Source organism: Urocampus carinirostris, chromosome 1, assembly GCF_059441175.1.
Source record: "Urocampus carinirostris isolate Australia breed hairy pipefish chromosome 1, RoL_Ucar_1.0, whole genome shotgun sequence".
NCBI lineage: Eukaryota > Metazoa > Chordata > Actinopteri > Syngnathiformes > Syngnathidae > Urocampus > Urocampus carinirostris.
Genome location: NC_142349.1, coordinates 14,295,509 through 14,310,469, shown reverse-complemented (window position 1 = coordinate 14,310,469; position 14,961 = coordinate 14,295,509). Strand labels below are relative to the sequence as shown.

At 38.9% G+C, this 14,961-nt stretch overlaps 3 protein-coding genes and 1 pseudogene across 3 annotated transcripts; 3 read left to right on the top strand and 1 right to left on the bottom strand.

Moving 5' to 3' along the window:
* Positions 1-2,628: 2,628 nt before the first annotated feature.
* On the top strand, positions 2,629-4,102 carry LOC148373639 (metalloproteinase inhibitor 2-like). The gene is made up of 5 exons (XM_088327587.1): positions 2,629-2,826; positions 3,303-3,385; positions 3,456-3,558; positions 3,664-3,785; positions 3,875-4,102. Exons 1-5 carry the CDS (start codon positions 2,703-2,705, stop codon positions 4,064-4,066), a joined length of 624 nt encoding a protein of 207 aa, XP_088183713.1. The 5' UTR covers positions 2,629-2,702; the 3' UTR covers positions 4,067-4,102.
* A 2,404-nt stretch (positions 4,103-6,506) lies between these two features.
* LOC148373638 (metalloproteinase inhibitor 2-like) lies at positions 6,507-7,574 on the top strand. The gene is made up of 5 exons (XM_088327561.1): positions 6,507-6,721; positions 6,790-6,878; positions 6,954-7,056; positions 7,159-7,280; positions 7,353-7,574. The coding sequence occupies exons 1-5, from the start codon at positions 6,592-6,594 to the stop codon at positions 7,548-7,550; spliced, it is 642 nt and encodes a 213-aa protein (XP_088183687.1). The 5' UTR covers positions 6,507-6,591; the 3' UTR covers positions 7,551-7,574.
* Positions 7,575-9,629: 2,055 nt separating this feature from the next.
* Positions 9,630-10,850, top strand: LOC148373637 (metalloproteinase inhibitor 2-like). The gene is made up of 5 exons (XM_088327575.1): positions 9,630-9,901; positions 10,085-10,167; positions 10,243-10,345; positions 10,426-10,547; positions 10,634-10,850. Exons 1-5 carry the CDS (start codon positions 9,772-9,774, stop codon positions 10,817-10,819), a joined length of 624 nt encoding a protein of 207 aa, XP_088183701.1. The 5' UTR covers positions 9,630-9,771; the 3' UTR covers positions 10,820-10,850.
* A 440-nt stretch (positions 10,851-11,290) lies between these two features.
* On the bottom strand, positions 11,291-11,431 carry LOC148373636 (U2 spliceosomal RNA; annotated as a pseudogene).
* Positions 11,432-14,961: the final 3,530 nt, after the last annotated feature.

Below are 14,961 nucleotides of genomic sequence, written 5' to 3'. Positions count from 1 at the left end.
AGCATTTGGAGGGAAGGGGTGTTCAATTGGCGGAAAGGAAGAAAATACTCTTGAGTCTATCCCATTTTGTCCTCCTTTGGCCAAGGGATGGGGAACATGAGACCCATGGCTTGGTTTTGCCATATTTCCTGGCTGAGGAGATGAGGTGGTGCCTTTCTGCCTTCTTGGTCGCCATTGTCCTGGCTGATGAGGCTGTTTACCATAACTCCGTTTTTCATTTTGAGGGCCTACAGAAAAGGCTCTGATGGTCCTCTATTAAAGGAGCAACAACGCTAAAATGTATTACTAAAAAGTGAAAATAAAAAGTTATAAAAATTTGGCCTTTTTTACTGATCTTTGAAATGTATATACTTGCATGTATTTTAATATGTTGAATTTGGATAGTTTTGATTTCTATATTAACAGTTTATTCACTTTTAATTAATCCATTTAATTTCTTCATGAATTTAATTCGACATATTTTCATTCCATATAATTGTGTTTTATAGGGTTTGTATTTGTATGGTTTATTTTAGATATTTAAACAGTTGTTTCCAATTTATTGTATGTAATTTTGAAAATAGTGGCTGTTTTTTCATTTAGTTTCGAGTTATCCATTATTTTCACATATAAATGTATTTTTATATTTAGAATATTGTTTTTATTTTGTAAACTTTACTTATTTCTATGATTATTTGAATATGCCAATATTGTCTTTTTACATTCATTTGTAAATTAAGAAATATTATTGGCTAACACTTTTCCACACATTGATTAATTCCTTTTTTTGATTCATTAATCAATTTTAAGTTTTTGGGATTTACTTGTTTTGTTTCTCTATATTTTGTACTTTTTATATTATTCATATTGATATGTATTTTCCTTCAAATATTTGATAAGTAGTATTGCTATTTTCTGTGATTTACTTATTCATAGATAATTTCATAAATGACTGTCTGTTTTTTGTGGCACTTTAGGTCTTCCACACTTCAGACCACTACGTAGCAAATGAAAAAAAAAACATAAAAAAATAAAACACATTTTAAAATGAAATAATTGTGTCGGTAAATAAATGCAAATGGTTGCACAGTAGCTAAGTGGTTAGCGCATCTGTGGCACAGTTCTCGGGACATGGGTTCAAATCCAGCTAGGAACCTTCCTGTATGTAGTGTGCATGTTCTCCCCGTGCTTGCGTGGGTTTCCTCTGGGCTCTCCGGTTTCCGCCCATATTCCAAAAACATGCATGTCAGGTTAATTGGCTGGTCCCAATTGTCCTTAGGTGTGAATGAGCGAGTGAGTTGTCTGTCTCCGTGTGCCCTGCGACTGGGTGTCAACCAGACATGGGACCAAGTCACACATGTGCAAGTCTCAAGTAAGTCTCAAGTCTTCACCTTCAAGTCCCAAGTAAGTCCCAAGTATTTTTTTCTTGGGCAAGTCAAGTCACAAGTCAAGTCCCGAGTCTTAGATTGCCAAGTCCAAGTCAAGTCACAAGTCATAAAAACAGCGACTCGAGTCGACTCGAGTCCAAGTCACTAAGTCTCAAGTCCCCATGTCTGGTGTCAACCAGTTCAGAATGTCCCCTGCCTAAATATTCCTGGTGGGGGCTTCATCAATCCCGCCACCCTACTGAGGATAAGTGGTGCAGAAAATGGATGGATGTTTTGTATATTTGTCAGCTGTCTTTCTTTGTTTACTTATTTACTGATGTCATCTTATGCATTTTTCCCAAGAAGAAACAGTAATGAATCGAATTACTCTGCAAAAGACCAGAATAAATAAAACAACATTTCTTTACCACGAAAGAAAAAAATCAAATATTATTTGATCAACTATTTGCAGATCCTTCATCTCCTTTCTCTGCATGTCATACTTTTTAAAATACTGTTAAAAAGTCCCGTACTCCTCATTTTGCAAACAAATCCTTTGTTGCGGCCTATTCTCCGAGTCCAGCAATACTTTTAGTGACAATTTATCTACTCCTTCCAGCCCCTTCTTCATCTCCTCCCTCTGCATGTCATCCTGCATTATCATAATATACTCCACTGACTTTTCCTTCTGACACTTCTCACACTATCTAGTGTTATACTTTCCCATTAGTTTGAACGTTTTGTTCAAAGCACTGTGTCCAACCATAATCTTATCAATGAAGTCTCCACTCTTCTGCTTTTGCCATTAACCCTTGCTGTCCTAAAATTTCATTGAATTTAGTACAGGTGTGGGGCTCTGCTCTTTCCATCCCACATGCTATGCCATTTCTGATGAATTCTCCTCTTAATTAGACATTTAGATTCTGCTCTACTAATGCTTACACACATTTCAACCCTGTGCATTCCCAGTGCCCTTTCTGCCAACATGTCCACTCCCTCCTTCCCCTGCAAGTGCTGGCACGCAACAAAACGACCTGACGCCTACTCCAATGTATTCTTGTGACTGCGTTTAGAATTTCCTGCCTACTAGTGGAATAAATTGAGGCAGTACGTTCAAGGATTGATGCCGAATTTCAGCATTCCCCGGTCTCCTTTGCACGATTTACCATAACAGGAAAGTTTAACTAATTGAAAGTTGCAGGTGAAATTGGTTAGCAATCAGTGTGTGCCAAGGATTTCACCCAATTGCGGGCAGAGTCTGCAGCTATAAAAAAGGCCCTGCTTTGAACAGTGAAATAGTCATCTGTGTGAGCAAAACATTGCTAATCACTGCCTTGAGTTTCTGAAGTTTGAAGAATGAGCTGGTTGAGGTTTGTGCTGCCAATTGTGCTGCTGTGTTTGCTTCAAGGTGATGAAGCGCAGTCTTGTAGCTGTTTCCCCACTCATCCGCAGCAGTTGTATTGTCAAACAGATGTTTTTGGTGAGTTAAGAATTACTTTGTTGTTAATTTATCTGAATGATTTATGTCACTGGAATGCAGTACAGATTTAGAAATATTTGTTCTCTGTGCATAATGGATCTTGGAAATGTTTGCATGCGCTCTCTGAATGGCGCCATTCCTGGTTCTTTGTAGCAAAAAGTGCCTTTTTTTTTTTTTTTTTTTTTTTTCTATAGTGCTAAAACCATAAAGGGAATTGCAGCATTTTCAGATGTTGCCCTCTGATGTCTACTCTCCTCACATGGTTTCCAAATATGTCACACCACACATCACTATAATTGCATTGTAAAACACTTATCAATGCAGAAATATCACTGGTATCATGTGGACCACCTCCGAACATTGCTTCACTCGTCCTGAGATGGCTTCCATTGACTGTGATTAGCAACTCTAAATCTTGTATCAAATGTGTGAAAATTGTTGCCACTAAATCTGTTTTTAAATCTTTTGAAATGTAGTCTTGAGGGTCAAGATTCTTGACGTGACTCATGGCACATATGCCAAAAGCCGCCTTACCAAATATGACATTCAACATGTGACGGTGAGCTCCTGAGTTAATGATCATTTCGTCCTTGTATGTATGCATATAAAATGACTTCTTGTTTTCCCAGACCTTCAAAGGTGTTAAGGAGCTTTTCACGGCAGTGTACACGGGACCCAACTCGGCAGCTTGTGGAGTCACACTGACCAAGGGCACCCAGTATCTGCTCATGGGTATAACGCACACTTGAATTTTCGAGTCTTGTAAACACAAATTAAGGCATGCAACACAAACTGCCTGGTTTACTTAAATGTGCAAATTCTTGGTCACAATTGCAGGCAGACTGCAGTCAGATGGCTCACTGCATGTCTCCCTATGTGACTTCTATAAGCCATGGGATTCCTTGAGTGCTACTCAGAAGAATCTGTTGCCCCTCTATGCAAAGGGCTGTGGTTGCACGGTAATGTGCTACTGCAAACACTTGTGACTTAATCTTAATCATAAAATCAGATGCCGTTTATAGTAATCTTTGTACCTTATCATCCACAGATCAAGTCCTGCTTTTCATACCCATGCTGCATGAACAACAAGATGGAGTGCTTGTGGACAGACTTCCTGCCAGACCAGAATGGTCATGACCAAGCCCAAAATTTTGCCTGTGTCAAGAGCAGCACTGGGTGCTGCAGCTGGTCCAGAGGAGCTCCTTGGTCTGGAAAGCAATTCCCAGCTTTTCAAGGCTAATGATTAAAAAAATAAAAGCTTTTTGTACATGTTAAAGTCCTTGGTTTTCTTTTATAATCTGTGCTGTTTCTGGTGACTTAATTGTACTTGGGTTCAGGTGTGTATAAGCTGCTTCACAAATTAAATTTTCTTCCCCAATGTGTTAACTTCAATGATTTAAATTGTAACATAAGAACTTATGCCATGATAAGCAAATTGTCATCACCGGACTTCAATCATGTGCCACCTTCCCTGCAGTGCAAACTGATAATTGCACTGGAACCAATTTTTATTTGTTTTATAACATACAACACTGGAACTTTTTGGACATTTATGCTAGATAAACTCTCAATCTCAAATGGTTGCACAGGCCATAATAACATTCCTTGATCTAGGAGTAATCACTTCAGACACAAACTACAAATTGTAAACCTATCTCCTACCAAACCTTTAACTGACAGTATTATAAAGTCTGTTCTAGTAAGATTCTTCTACTCTTAATCTTCAATAACCCTTGCGCTAATTGTAATCAGTTCCTGAAATGGCTTTGTTTTTGGCTTTTAACCAGCCAAAATCAAACTTGTCTAAGACCCAATGGATAGTTTGTTGGCTTTAAATTTGCAGGAACAAAGTGGACTATGTTCATAGAATACTAGTCTTTATTCCTTAATCTCAACATATGTCTTGGAAACCCTGTCAATTTAGAGCACACAGATTAAAGTAGTTAAATCTTCCATTTCCACTTGTAATCCAATATAACTAAATTATTGTGAGTATCGCGTAACAACTTTTTCAACATCCTTATTGCTGTTCTACACTTAATAAAATCTTAAACTATTTTTAGCTGACCTGAACACATGTAACAATGAAAAGGTCAAATTTAATGAATAAAAAATGTTGCACGATGTTTCTAATCACAACACTGTCCAACAAGCCATTCTCACAACGATTGTCAACTTAAAATTGTACTTTCAAATGAAAAAAAAAAATCCCTTATTGGCAACACGGCGGCGCAATGATTAGCGAGTGAGCGGCACAGTTCTGAGGTCCTGAGATTAAACCTCCTGTGTGGAGTTTGTACGTTCTCCCCGTGCTTGCGTGGGTTTCCTCCGGGCACTTCCACATTCCGAAATCATGCATGTCAGGTTAGTTGGCCGGTCCAAATTGTCCCTAAGTGTGAATTAGCGAGTGAGTTGTCTGTGTGCCCTGTGACTGGCTGGCAAGCAGTTCAGGGTGTCCCCTGCCCACTGCACGAAGAGAGCTGGCATGGGCTCCAGCACCCCTGTGACCCTACTGAGGATAAGCGGTGCAGATAATTGATGGAACATCCCTTATAACATGGGTGAATGTTCCATTATTACCGTATTAACGATAACAATGATGGTCACAAATCAACTTTATTTTTGTCACCACTATTCCACCTGGAAGATATGCAAAACTCAGGTTGAAGGAGCAAATGTCTTATTTTTTTTTTTTCCAGTTTTGCTGTTTTAACCAACCCTACATAAAACAAATGCTCATTTAGTTTTTCCTTTTCTTTTGTTGAAAGGTGGCATTGGCCCGGGAGGTAGAGCGCTCGTCTTGGGCTCAAGAGGTCGCAGGTTTGATTCCCGGCTCCTCCGTGTTATATGTCGAAGCGTCCTTGAGAAAGACACTGAATCCTTAATGACCCCAATAGCAGGTAGTTTCCTTGCATGGCTGACACTGTTATCAGATAAATAGTGTGTAAAAGGGAGAAGTTTTAAGCACACTTTAAAGCCCTTTGGGAGGTCTTCATTGACTTGAAAAGCGCTAAATAAATGCAGACCATTTACATTTGATTTTACATATTTTAATTTTCTTTCCAGGAAAGTTTGGTTAAACTATATTTTAGGATACATAAAATAGAGATTGATCTGATATGGCAGATAATTCTGCTCTATTGGTGTTTGTAGAATAATAGTTAAAATGTGGTGAAATTGGACTGTTTGTAGTGATTCACTTCACCGATATATCTGCCCTATTTGAAAATAGGAAATCAATTTAAAATTAAATTTCAAAACAAAGTGGTAATCTAATTTAATGCAGTCAGCATGAATAACATAGTTTGTGAAGTTGAAAGTCCAAAAAAAGCAAATTGCTTTTAAGCAAAAGGGATGATTTGATAAAGTAGGATTTTTGTGAGATATTGTAACGTGATTAATTCCGATTAAGCACAATGTTTTAAACAATATAATGTGATACATTCACACGACGCACATTTTTCCTCTCCAATAATAGTATAATACTTTTTTCATCAAGATGTAAAGGCAAATGGCTTATAATGAATGACGCACCATAAATCACTTTGCATGAAATTTCCTTTCCTTTGTAAATGTTTCTGAAAGTGTCAGGTGAAAGCAGTCAAGAATCAATGTGTGCGAGGGACACCTTCCCTTAATTGTGGGTGGAGTCTGCAGCCATAAGAGGCCCTTCTGTGTGCTCACAGAGTCATTCTACTCTTTTGATTCTAGACAGTTCTCTTTCTGTTGCACAATTTAACCCTTTGATCCTTTGAAGGTGGAAGGATGAGTTGGATTAGGTTGGTGCTACCTGTGGCGCTGCTGTGCTTGTGGGGGCTGCAGAACGAAGGAGTACAAGCTTGCAGCTGTTTTCCAATGCATCCGCAGCAATTGTTTTGCCAACCAGATTTTGTTGGTACGCCAATTGTTGAGTACTTTGAGGGTTTCTGTTTGCATTTTAAATTCCTCTGTTCCTTGTTTTAGTTCTCAAGGTAAAGGTTCTTGGAGTCTTGATTGATACTCAAGGTAAAGGTGGACTTGCTTACACAAAATATGATATCATACATATTAAGGTGAGCAGCTGGCTGGTTTTTTTTTTTTTTTGCTTTATTACATGAAGTTCACTAAAGCTGTCAATTACCCATTAGACCTTCAAGGGTGCTGAAAAGCTGTTTTCTGCTGTCTATACTGATGCCAACTCTGGAGCCTGTGGAGTCAGTCTGACCAAAGGGGCTGAATATCTCCTCATGGGTAAGAAAAGCTTTGGCTTTCTTGCAAAACTCTTAAATGCCAACAATTTGGCCTCTTTAACTGCGTTGTTCTGCCCCTCATTTTTATTTCTCTCTCGTCCAGGACGACTTAAGTCAGATGGCACGCTGCATGTTTATCAATGTGACTTCCACCAGCCATGGGATTCCCTGAGTGCCACGCAAAGAAACTTGTTGGAGCACTATGCAGAAGGCTGTGACTGCACAGTATGAACAGCATTTGTGATTCTTAACATTTTGTCATTTGTTGTCAGAATGTACTAATCATTGCACCCACAGATAACAACCTGCTTCTCCTACCCATGTTGCCTGACCTCCCCAACTGAATGCTTGTGGACAGACTTCCTACCCGGCAAGACTGGTGTTGGCGAGCAGGCTAAAAACTTTGTGTGTGTCAAGAGCAGCAATGGATGCTGTTCCTGGAATAGGGGCACTGCCTGGCCTGGAAAGGACTATCCTAATTTAGGCCGCTATTGATGGTAAATAAACTTGAACAGAAGACTTGCTTGTAGATATCGTTTTTCTTTTTATTTTTTTTTTACTGCATTGAATGGTTTACTCTGGTTGGCTTCCCATACTGCTGAGACTTACATGAAAGCTCACACTATTTCATTTTTGCTGCTGAATGTGAACTTAAATGGCAGTTTCATTAGTTTGCTGTCAAACACTCTAGCAGCAGTATCTTTATTAAAGGATGATAATTGGTTATTCTTGGGGAATTATGACTGGTACCAGATTTGAAACATTTTAACTACCTTATCAATGTTAGTATGCAACTTCTAGACCAATATAAAAAAAAAGTCTGTGTACTAAACTTTTGTATACAGTCACTTCAAAAAATGTCCAAAAAGGCACTGTGGCAGCCAAATTGAGTTATTGCAACTCCCAACCAGTTAAAGTACCAACACTTGAATTTATGCTATTGTTTCTTGTGCACACTTCTCAACAAATCAAATCATCCCCAACATTGCCCAATATGTTGGCAGAGATATTAGGCTTTATGTAGTTTAAACCTCACCATAGTGTGATATTTAATTTCCATTATCAGGATGACTGCAATCCACACATAATAAAACTTGGCAATGCAAAGTTGTAGTAATGTGAATTGATAAGTTTCAGATAAAGTAACATTTTGGGCATCCATTGGCCAGATTTGGTTAACTGCCAAAATGCCACAAATATACAAAAACAGGCTACTGTGTACCCATAGAAAAAAGCTTAGTTTGCAAAAGGTTAAAAAAAAATTGTATGTGAAACGAGATTGATTTTTAAATGACTACCTTTAGTGAGAAGGTTAATAACGTTGCTAGTGTCAAGAGCAGCAATGGATGCTGTACTTGGAATAGGACTATCCTAATTTAGGCCGTTACTGGTACTAAATAAACTTAAACACAAAACCTCCGTATAATTTTTCTGTTTTTTTGTGTCTGGAATGGTTGACTCATCATACTGCTGGTGCTGACATGAATCATTTATTCTTAGGCAATAATCGTGAATGGATATGACTGTTACCAGATTTGAAACATTTTAACTACTTTATCAGTGTATTGTATGCAATTCTCCATGCAGACTAACAAGCACATCTTTGCTGCTGAATGAGCTTACGATTATTTAAGGAACAGGGTTGGATAGGGTTACTTTAACTTGATTACTTTCAATTACTTTTGGATTACTCCAATACCAAATATGCTAATAAAAGACAAAAGAAACTAAATATGAATAAAATTACTAACTTTTGTGCAGGCTTTGGGAGTAACAGAACACATGGAACGGCAAAAATGATGTGGGCAAGCTGTTTGGATTTATTTTCATTTTGTTTGTCGCATTTTATGTTAGTTTTGCCGGAGATCAAAGAGATTAAAGCCAGGATAGAAAGCTTACCACGTGTTGTGAGTCATCATTTTATTCATATTTAGTTTCTTTTGTCTTTTATTAGCATATTTGGTATTGGAGTAATCCAAAAATAATTGAAAGTAATCCAGTTAAAGTAACCCTACCCAACCCTGTTAAGGAATGTGAGTCTAATTTGCAATTTCAGTAAAGTTTACTGTCGAATAAGCTGATACAATGTAACATTTAAGCAGCAGTATCTGAAAGAATGAGAGCAGTTTATTCTTTGGCAATAATTGTGTATTTAAATCTTGAATAGAACCTGATTTGAAACTCCTTAACTACTTTATCGGTGTTAGTATGCGACTTGTAGGCTCTAAAACGGCTGACTCCAACTTTAAAAAAAATCATTTTAGAACAGACAGAGTCCTTAAGCTTTCATGTCAAGTCACACCAAGAAATGCCTAAATGAATACCTTTTTGTGTTTTAATATTCACGAATACTACAATGGAGAAATCCAGTGATGAAAGATTTTGTGTGTGCGTTTATGCGTGCGTGATCTGTCATTCTCCCAGTCTGCAGTCATTGTCTTTCTCTACCATCTACCAGTGTGGCTGGATCTTTAGGATGACATCCATTTATCCTGTAATGGATAAAATGCAATTTTGTGATGATTTATGTCTCAGCTGGAGTCAATCACCAATCACTGTGTACAGGTGCAAGTATTTCATTGTGGGCAGAGTGTGTTGCTACAAAAAGGCCATTGTCTGTGAAGTTCATTAGTAAGTGTAGTTGCTAAATTAGCATTTCTGGAATACCTCACTGATTAGGAATTCAGCAGTGGTACAGTTCCTGAGTTCTGCAACTATGAGCTTGATGACATTTTTGATCCTGGCGGTACTGTTGTGCTTGTGGAGACTCCAAGCTGAAGGAGCACAAGCATGTACCTGTTTTCCCATTCATCCACAGCAATTGTATTGCCAAACTGATGTTGTTGGTAAGTTGACTTGGCCTTGCTTTTCAGTTAGTGTTTTTCAAATGGTGTATGCAGTGACGCTGTAGTTGACCGATATCTAAATACTTTAATTTAACTCTTCATTTTCAATAGGCCTTTGGGATTCGCCAATCAGACCTGGCTACTCATTTGGTTAAATGCACATTTTAAAATTTCTCTATGTAGTTCTCAGGGCCAAAATTCTTGGAGTGATTCCTGCCACACTGGGAAAAGATCGTTTAACTAAGTATGAAATCAAACATGTAACGGTGAGATGATGTATTATTGCAAGTTTTTTTTGTCTGTTACCCCCTGCTACTGTCTTTACATCATTTTATGTACAGACCTTCAAAGGTGTCAAGAAGCTATTTGCTGCTGTCTACACTGAACGTAACTCTGCAGCATGTGGCGTTAGTCTAACCAGGGGCATGGAGTATCTTCTCATGGGTATGAAGACCGTCTTCAATTGAAGCGAGGCCATTTGAAAACTTGTAATTCATTCCCTCCCTCAACTTCTGAAATTCCAGGCAAGCTTCATTTGGACGGCACTTTGCATGTCTCCCTGTGTGACTTCTATGAGCCGTGGGATTCCGTGAGCACTACTCAAAAAAATATGTTGCCCCGCTATGCAGAAGGCTGCGATTGCACGGTAAAAAAAACTTTCTAGGTCCGCCTGTGCTGTGTCACAGGTATTCATTGCACTCATGCCGAAACGTTGTGCTTGATCATCCCCAGATCAAGTGCTGCTTCGCCTTCCCATGCTGCATGAATGGCCCGACCGAGTGCCTCTGGACAGACTTCATACCAGAGAAGATGGGTGCCAGTGAGCAGGCCAATGGATTTGCCTGCATAAAGGGTGACACAGGTTGTTCTTGGTCGAGGGGCTCTACTTGGTCTGGAGAGAAGTACCGTGCTCTGTAAACAAATTGAGAATTAAAAAAAACTGAATTAATGGAGTGTGTATTCCTGATTTGGCAACAGTACTCCAATTACAGTCTTATGCAATAATGTACACAAGTGTCAAACACTGAAGGACAAAGAATCTTACTAAAATACTTCGCAAAAAAGTCCATGAGGGCAACAATCAGCTTTGCAAGCATGAACTATGGTTATGATGACTACATTCACATGCCCTCTGAGACTTTCCCAATTTGTTTTAATGGGCATAACTCAAATTACGTATTAGGATTCTTGCAGCTAAGCAATACTAAAAGTGACAGCAACTTGTTATGCGGGGGTTTTTTAAGAGTTATTGATCTATCTTCGTTATTCATAATCCATTATCCGTTATCGGTCAGTTCATAATACGCTACAAAGCCTAGGAGCCGGGACACTTACTCTCAGCCAAAAGGCCAAGCTAAGGTCCTAGCCCTAAAGCCTTGCTGCGATCATTGCGAATGCACCGCTCCCGGAGGTACTGCAATACCGGGCCGATGCGTGGAGTGGACAGAGCAAGCTTATATTCCATCTCCGAAATGCAAAAATCAAAGAGGCCAAGCTAAGGACCTAGCATCAAAAGGCCAAGCTAAGGACCTAGCATCAAGGCCAAGCTAAGGACTTAGCATCAAAGACACTTGCCGTGGTGTTATTACCAGCCCGGAGGTACTGTAGTGCAAGACCTTCAGCAAACGTCATAACTTGTATTCCTGATTCTTGTGCTGCTCTGTCTCAGTATTAATGGTTAACAAGATTGAACTTAGTCAGGTTGCCAATTTGCAGCAAAAAATATTGATGTGTTATAAGAATTCTGAATGTCACACAAAAAATTTATTTGAGAATTAAACTGTAAAACAAAGTTATCCATTATCACCTGCTAATGTGGTTAACTGTATGAGGCTTCTGCAGAGCTGGCTTGTATACATAAGATGTGTTGACCAAATCATGCTTCAGACTTCTAGCCTTCTGGGAAAAGTTGAGCATTTTTACATAATCTGTGAATCAAAATTTACATCACTACATTTTTCAAAATTTCAGAAACAAAACTTTAACACTGCCCTGAGGTATCATGTGGAGGATTAAATGTGACTTTCCTTTGGCTTTCCATATTTAAAGATGAAATTTACAGTGTAATGACAATTCATCAAATTTATGACATCCCAACAACAATTGCTACTATATACATTGATACATTTTCACTTCGGTAAGCCACATAAGTCGACGTAAATGCTCCGTGGCTATTGTCTATTGATGTGTCCAGCATATTATTTTCAACATGATATAGTAGGGAGCAGTTGACTATTCTCCATGCAGGTGGCTACAAGCGCAGATATTTTGTTTGATCCCTCGCTGTATATTTTGCTATAGATCCTAGTGTAACCTTGCGTTGTGGGTTATTTTTGTTGATATACTTTTTACAAGAACACATTAATGTCCCTAGGGCCTTTACAAGGACAAAATCATGTCCCTAAGGAACACACATCATGTAGATAAGTTTTTTGGGGGTAAATACTATGTAATACTTATTTTAATATTAATTGATATTCTTTTTAGAGCAGGGGGTCAACAAACTATGGCTTGAGTGCCATATAAGGACCACCAACAGATTTTATCCAGCCCGCAAAACTATACTGAGAAGCCACTTCTAGTCAAACAATGATCTCCAGTTTTCAATATGTACACTTGAGGTCGCCAAAGCCACGTGTCACTCCACCAATTTTAGCTGTACAGTGGAACCTCGGTTTTCGAACGCCTCTCAGTTCGAACAAATCGGTTCTCGAACAAAAATTTCGAGAAATTCTTGCTTCGCTTTTCGTTCAAAAAAATCGGATTTCGAACGCCGGTACGCTAGGGGGCGACGCTGAGCGGCGTACGAGTGTAGATTGCCCCACCCCTCGTGAAGAACTGTTGTCACGGCAACGCGCACTCCTTTTCTGTTTTCGTTTTTCAAAAGTGGTGAAGGGAGTGTTTTAACCCCTAATTATGCCTCGGAAGAAGGTTGGTGCAAGCAGCAAAGTTGCTACAGGTAGACTTTCCTATATAGGGAACGATTTTAACCTCATTAACATATACGCCCATCCCGACATACAACTCAGGTACGAACTTTTAGAGGACATCCAGTCGTATATGCTAGGCCACTAATCGTGGGAGGAGATTTTAATTGCATCCTAAGTAGGAAGGATAGAAAGAGGACCGATGAGTTTAAAGTAGATAAAACATCAATTTTATTACAAGACATGTGCAGGAGATTTAAACTGGACGACTGTTTCAAATCCATACATCCAAGAGAGGAGGTTTGAACAAATTTATTGACACTAAAAACAGAAAACAATCATGACAATCTCAACAGCAATAAAGCACATTCACAATATTATATTCCAATATTACGTTTTAACAGCAAACACAAAGTGAGGTTTGAACAAACCTTCTCGAAAATCTTATTAGCAATCAAACATATTCACAATTTCATTATATAACATCTTTGTTAGTGTCAATAGATCCGTCCAGGCCAAAGTCGATTGTCCTCGGTCTGAACAAATCCACCGACACCAACAGCAGCAAAACACAGCCATCAAGCATATTCACAATTTTTTTTATATCTGACAATATGACGTGACGGCTTCACCTGGTTCAGTAGTGACAATGCCAGAGCCTCTTGAATAGACTACATATTTACAAGGGGTTTAGCACTGAGTGATGCAAGTTTAATTCCTGTTTTTTTTTTTTTCGGATCACTTGCTACTGTCCTGCTCTCTCTCATTTCTTTCAGGTATGACTGATGGGAAGGGTCTCTGGAAGTTAAACTGCTCCCTGCTGGAGGATGAGGCTCTAGCCACACAATACAAGGAGCTGTACAAAGACTGGCAGACCCTTCAAGACTCGTATGATTCACGAGCACAATGGTGGGAAATGACAAAGAAACGAACACAGACCTTTTTTAAAAATGCAGGGAAAAACAAGAAACTTAAAGAGATGAAACGCATGTCGGGGCTACAAAGAAGACTCCAACGCTATTTCATCCTAACAGAAAAGGGGATGGACTTTAATGATGAAATCAGAGAGACCAAACAAGAACTAAACGCTTTGGCGGAAATAAAGCGCAAAGGCATCTTAATAAGAAGCAGAGAAAGAGAAATAGAAGAAGGGGAAAAATGTACACGCTACTTTTTAAAAAAAATTATGAGCAAAAGTGAGGGGCTTTTTAAACTTCAAAACGAAAACGGGCAAATAACAAAGGAAAGTAGTGAAATAACCAAATTAGTCGCAGACTACTACAAAAAATTATATGAAAAGAAAGAAACACATGAGAATGAAATGGGGCATTTTTAGATCATATTTCAAGATCAGTGCGTCAAGACCCATTTTTAACATTGGACTTTACCCAAGACCAACTGAATGATTGCATAAAGACTATGAAAAAAGGCAAATCACCTGGGGAGGACGGACTCAACCTCGAATTTTACCGGACTTTTGGGAATATTTTAGCACAAGATCTGATTACTGTTTTTAACAAATTTTCCAGTTGAGACAACATGCCAGACAGTTTCAGAATATGGATAGTTACTCTATTGCAGAAAAAAGGAGACAAAACTGACTTAAAAAACTGGCGACCCATAACGCTTTTAAACGTGGACTGTAAAATCTTCAGCAAGCTCTTAGCAACACGAATGTCTGTAGTCTTGGGAGACTTGGTTGATCCGGACCAAACCTGTGCCATCGTGGGAAGGAAGATCAGCGACAGTTTCATGCTGATCTGTGATACCATTTGTTATGCGAGAGACAGAAACATGTGACTAGCGGTCCTAAACCTAGACTTTGAGAAAGCCTTTGATCGAGTCTCGCACCAATACCTCTTCAGGGTATTGCAAAAATGTGGTTTTCCCCAAAAATACATCAAGTGGGTGGGACTGCTATACCGAGACATCTACAGCAAATTCATGATTAACGGGAATTTATCGGAAGAAATCGAGATCAACTGTGGTGTACGTCAAGGTTGCCCTATGTCTTCCCTGCTCTATGTCCTTTGCATTGAACCTGTGGCACAAATGTTAAGAAAAGATAGATTTGTGGAAGGGAACAATATCCCAGGAAGTGGGGGACAAATTACCAAGTGTTTTGTACATGGA